This window comes from Nematolebias whitei, chromosome 15 (genome assembly GCF_014905685.2).
Source record: "Nematolebias whitei isolate Nwh7 chromosome 15, NemWhi1, whole genome shotgun sequence".
NCBI classification, from domain to species: Eukaryota; Metazoa; Chordata; class Actinopteri; order Cyprinodontiformes; family Rivulidae; genus Nematolebias; species Nematolebias whitei.
Genome location: NC_056512.1, coordinates 44,133,290 through 44,139,357, shown reverse-complemented (window position 1 = coordinate 44,139,357; position 6,068 = coordinate 44,133,290). Strand labels below are relative to the sequence as shown.

Below are 6,068 nucleotides of genomic sequence, written 5' to 3'. Positions count from 1 at the left end.
AAAAATAAACTATTTGCAGCTATAACAATTTAGAATGATTTAATTTAAAATGTAGAGGTGTTCAAGCCTCGTCCTCCACGTCACATCAGTCGTTGCTGAAGATCAAAGAAGATTTAATTTAAATAAAAGAGATTTCACTTTGATGAGTTTTTAACAGTTTGAGTTAAAAGACGAGGGAAAAGAGTCGAGCAGCTCCGAGGCGCTACTTCCTACTTCCTGTTTCCTGCTTACTACTTCCGGTATTTGCGAAGAGAAAGGATCCAAGCAGCTACTGACCAAGCTGTTGCACAACATCCAACCGTTACACCATCCAACCATCACAACATCACAACATCACAACATCCAACCATCACACCATCCAACCATCACATCATCCAACATCCAACCATCACAACATCCAACCATCACATCATCCAACATCACAACATCCAACCATCACGTGTGGGCCAATATGGGCTAGAGGTAGGGCAGCTGACTTTGGACCATAAAGTCATGGTTTGACTCCCAGCCATTCCCACATGTCGTGGTGTCTCTGAGCAAGACACCTAATCCCCAGTTGCTCCCCGGGCACTTACATAGCTGCCCACTGCTCCACCTGGGTGTATCTCAGGCGTGGTGATGCAGAGAACTAATTTTACCATTGTATGGGAACATACGATGATGACATCAGACTTCCTCTTCCCTCCCACATCATCCAGTCATCATGCAATTCAACCATCACTTCATCCAGACATACAGCCATCACATGATCCAACATCACACCATCCAACAATCACACCATCCAACCATCACATCACCCAACCATCATGCCATCTGACCATCACACCTTCCAACAATCACCCCATCCAACCATCATATAATCCAAACATCCAACATCACAAGATCCAATGATCATCCCATTTAATATCACACCATCCAACAATCACACCATCCAACCATTATATCATCCAACCATCATGCCATCTGACCATCATGCCATTCAACCCTAATATCATCAACCATTACACCATGTAATCATCATGCAATCCAGCCATCACACCTTCCAAACATGACAACATTCACCCATGACACAATCCAAACATCATGCTATCATCACACCTGCCACCTGTCACACATAACACCATCATGTCATCCAACCATCACAACATCCAACCATACTATTCAACCATTATATTATTCAACCATAATACCATTCAGCCATAATCCAACCATCCAACATCACATAATCAATGCATCCAACATCACACCATCCAACCATCATGATATTCAACCATCACATCATTAATGCATCCAACCATCACACCATCCAAGTTCCTGTCTCTGCTTGAGAAAACATCCATCCATTATCTTTTAGCTTCTTTATTTCTATGTTATGTCCTAGTGTCCATAACCAGCAGTCACTGTGTGAGAGGTGGGGACACCCCGGACAGGTCTCCAGTCCATCACAGGGACACATAGAGACAAACGAGACAAACAACCATTCACTCTCTCATTCACACCTAGGGACAATTTAGAGTTACCAGTCAGCCTAACATGCATGTTTTTGGTCTGTGGGAGGAAACTGGTGTACCCGGAGAAAACCCACGCATGCACGGAGAGAACATGCAAACTCCACCCAGAAAGGCCAGGATTCGATCCTGCGACCTTTACACCGAGAGGCAACAGCTCTACTGAGCACCAGCACACCTGAAAAAAAAGTCAAGTTGCACAATGTCTTTTCTTCTTATTTTATTTTCACCACACAGTTGGTTGAGTACAAAGTTGCGAGGCTTGAGTTTTATGAAAAAAAGAAGAAGAAGAAAAAAGAAGGGGCTGAGTAACTCCGGGTTCCCTTCATTTCCGTCGACTATTAACATTTATTACAAAAGAAAAATTCACAGTAAAACACGTGCAATAGTAATAATATAAAATAATAACTATAATAATAAACCTGATTCTGCAGAACAGATTGTAACACAAAATACTTAATCAAATTGACTAATACTTAATCAAATTAAATAATATACAGTGCAATGGCTCAAATAAATAAATAAATAGATAAATAAACAAACAAACAAATAAATATATAAATAAATAAGTCCTCAGGGGTTGATTTTTAAGTATTTGAGGCGTTTTTTCGTCTTTTTTTTTTTTTAAGATTATGGCCTGAACATTTTTGCCATGGGTTGTGTGTGTGTGTGTGTGTGTATGCGCGTGTGCAGATGGACACATACAGTGTGACCTCCTTGGGTTTTGCATAGATGCTAAACGACAGATTAAAAAAAAAAAATTTTTAAAATAACTAAACAAGCTAAAAATATTCTGAGTTCAGTTTTTCTTTCAGCTCATTCGTCTTTTTTTATTCTTCACATCTGAATATTGCATCTTCGCTTGACTCGTGCATGGTGACATTTTGAATTTCTTCCAGAAATCCTTCAGGTTTGCGCTCTGTAGCGACGCAGATCTGCGTAAATCCAAAAGTGTAAACTCTGCAGTCAGAACGCAAACAACCACAAACAAACCACAAAAATATCAACATTTTGAAAGCGTCTCGTCCTCGTTTGTGATTCCTTCACACATTTGCGTCACCTTCAGAGGATGGACAGCTTTTATTGCGCAAAACAGGGCTGTGCGTAAATTGTGTTACCCATCCCTGACTAGAACAAAACAGCTTAAAGGAAAAACAAAAACACCAACGACAACGAAGAGTGAGAGATTTCCCAGAATGCCATTCGATCCTGGTGCGTAAAGTCCAAAAAGTGTGCGGTGGAGAGATTGTTGGTGACGCACGTTTAACTGTGAAAAAACGCGTTCAGCTCGTCGTACACGGGGGCCCGCTCGTGGTGTAAGTGCATGTCGTGGTAAGGCAGGACGTTTTCAGAGTGAATGCCGCTCCGGGCCCCCGAGGAGCCAAACACCAGGTTGTGGGCCCCGGCGGGCCTGGAGCCAGGCAGGCCAGAGTAATGCATAGAGTAATACCCCTTCTCGTTGTCGGGGGACGCGGAGCCTTGGTGCTTCAGGGAAAAGTTGCCATTGATGCACAAGGGCGGACTGAGGGGCCCCTCGTACTCCGGGCTGTTGTACTCCGGGGAGCCGCCCCCCCCGTACAGGGAGTCGTAGGCCGAGCAATAACCGTGCGACCTCAGCGAGTTCGAGCCAGGCTGGCAGTGGGGGCTGGACAGGCGCGCGCACTGGTACGGGTAAGAATGCATGGAGAATGAGCCGGAGCCGTACCTGCCCCCCTCCTGGCACTGCTGCTCCGTCAGGAAGTTGCGCGAGTTGAGCTGCAGGCACCCCGCCACCAGGTTGGTGGTGGGCTGGGAGAGACCCTTGCACAGCGTCTGCACGTAGGACACGAGCTCGGGCCTCTTCCCAGAGCGCAGGATCTCTGACAGGGCCCAGATGTAGTTCTTTGCCAGACGCAGCGTCTCGATTTTGGACAGTTTTTGCGTTTTGGAGTAGCAGGGCACCACTTTACGCAGATTGTCGAGCGCAGAGTTCAGGTCGTGCATGCGGGTCCGCTCCCTGGCGTTGGCTTTGATCCGCCGCAGCCTGGAGCGCTCGATCCGGGCCTGGGTCATCTTGCGCTTTTTGGGGCCCCTTTTCTTGGGCCTGTCCCCCTCTGTGTCCTCCTCGTCGTCCTCTTCCTCCACCTCGGTGTCCTCGTCGTCTTCCCCCGCGTGCTCGGAGTGCGTCCGGCTGTCTCCTCTCAGATCAGAGGAGTCCATGTCGTCCTGCGCGTCCTGGTCCTCCTCCTTCAGTTTGTGATCCTCTCCATCGCTGTCCTCCGCCCAGGCGGGAAACTTCTGGACCTCCGGAAGCAGCGAGGGGTCACTGAACAGCCGCGTCAACATGACGAGTCTGCAGAGACAAAAAAAATAAAGAATAAACCAGACTATTAGAATTTAAAGAGCTAAAAATCACAAACAGGGAGGATCAATGTCGCTATGGGACCAACATTTAAAAGACTTCATTTTAAATATTTAAAATATTCCTCAGTGAGTTTGAATTATATGTTTGGTCACAAAAGACAAACATTAAAAACAAAAGAGATAAATAAATGAGCTGTCAGAGCTTTCCGCTGCTTTACAGTCGGACGGATATTCCTTTAATTCCCGGCGGTCACGCGCGCGCCCTGACGCGTCCTCTCACTGCGGGTCCCAGCGGCAGGGGCCACATTACAGGTCCCATGGGCCCCCCCTTCCACTTTCACTCCTCCTGACGCCCATATACACTTTTGACTGCATTCCAGCACTCACACGTCTCAGACCAAAGGCTAAAAGAAAAGAGAGATTTGATTTATTTATTTAAATCTGGGCTCACAAACATTTTGGACAAGAAGGGGTCCTCAGGTAGAAAATACAATGTAAAACAATTTTCTTATAAATGTGAATAAACGAATAAATGTGCTATTTAAGTGTTTCCTAAAAACAACAAAGCTTTTTCTTGAACATTGTAAAATAATTTGATCATCCGACCACCAATAAGCAAACATCGTCCAATAGATCCAGCAAACCTTCACCTTTTCTTCCGCTCGCGCGCTCTGATGGTTGGTTAATTATGGTGGAGGTGGGGGTGGGGGGAGTGGGGGGGGGGGGGTGCCAGAGGCATAATCTAGTTTTAAAACCTCGGGATTGGGAGGTTTGCGCATTCAAACGGAGAAACATCAATTAACAAAGCATGCAGCTTACATGAAACACATTTCACACATAATTCTGCATGCACGAGCGCGTGATTCCAAAGCCCCCGTTTTTTTTAATCAAAGGCTACAAATGGAAATCACTTGTATCCTTTTAGACCTCGTTAAAAATAAATCATTATAAGACGACAACTGTCTCCATGTGATGCGTAAAACCGAACAAACCGAGGTCAATCACGGCGCGCGCTCGTCTGTCCCGCCCTTTCATCCGAACAAATCAGATGATCAATAAACAGATGATCAATAAAATCTTCCTCTGAGCTCCAGGACGTCCTTGGTTGGGAGCTCTGAGACGATTCAACACCTTCCCCGGAAATCGTCACGAGTCCCCCGCGTTGTCTTTTGTTTGTCAGACCACCGCCGTCCGCGCGCAGGAATCCGGATCCAATCAGTGTCCATCCGTTTCCAGACCGGTGCTGTCAGGGGCTCTCCAAATCCTCTAAATGATCCGGAGGGGTGTTCGATTGGACTAGTTTAATCCTTGGAGCTGTCGGTCCAGGCAGCGCCGGGTGAAGTTGAAGGACAAGCGCGAGGAGAAAGAAGCTGCGGCAAGAAATCAAACAACGCGCTGCAAATCTAAAGCGACTTCATTGCGAGGTGACAGAACAAAGTGGCCCAGGAGATTATCCAAACGGATATTCCACAAATTACAGCGAATTATTTAAGTCCCCATCCACACGGCTACATTCTCTCAGAACAATAAACCAAATCATGTTAAAACACTCCTGCTCATCCGTTAATTGGGTTAATTAATCCTCCATTTTGCCAGATTATTATTATTCTCAAACTGTTCCAACTTACCTCTGCTTGCGCTCTTCACAGCGGGTTGGAGGCGGAAGAACGAGAAAAAACCCACGCGCTTTACTTTCAAACCATCTTCGTGGACGCACGAGCGAGCGAACCTGCGCTCTTTATCTGCGTACAGGTGCAAGGGCGCGCGCGGCTCTCTTCCTCTGGTGCTGATGGTGCGTTCACTGGTCCTCCTCTCAAGGCGCGTTCACTTCAATAGCCCGAGCTTGTGCGTCTTGGCGCGTTTGTGTGTGTATCTGCAAGGGAGTGTAGATGTGTGCGTGAGTGTGTGTCAGTGCGCGTATGGCAACCGTGAGCTACCGGGGACGGGGTTACATACCAGCTAAGGCTGTGATGCCAGTGCCCATATGGCTGGCACGTCACCGGCAAGAGCCATCACATGAGAGCCCGGTGATTGACATGCGCCCGCATTCGGAGAGATTTGCCCTCCCGGGGGAAGAGAGAGACACAGAGAGAAAGAAGGAAGGGAGAGAGAGGAGGAGGAGGAGATGGTGGAGGTGGTGGAGGAGGAGGAGGGCTCCGCCATCTGTCACCGCGGTAGCTCACGCAGCCAGAAAAAAGGAAGAAAAACAGAAGAGAG

The 6,068-nt window shown here is 47.0% G+C and overlaps 1 protein-coding gene across 1 annotated transcript; it reads right to left on the bottom strand.

The window, feature by feature from the left end:
- Positions 1 to 2,275: 2,275 nt before the first annotated feature.
- LOC119421372 (neurogenic differentiation factor 2) lies at positions 2,276 to 5,779 on the bottom strand. The gene is made up of 2 exons (XM_037688741.1): positions 5,480 to 5,779; positions 2,276 to 3,840 (listed from the first exon to the last, which is right to left on the bottom strand). Exon 2 carries the CDS (start codon positions 3,831 to 3,833, stop codon positions 2,772 to 2,774), a length of 1,062 nt encoding a protein of 353 aa, XP_037544669.1. The 5' UTR covers positions 3,834 to 3,840; positions 5,480 to 5,779; the 3' UTR covers positions 2,276 to 2,771.
- Positions 5,780 to 6,068: the final 289 nt, after the last annotated feature.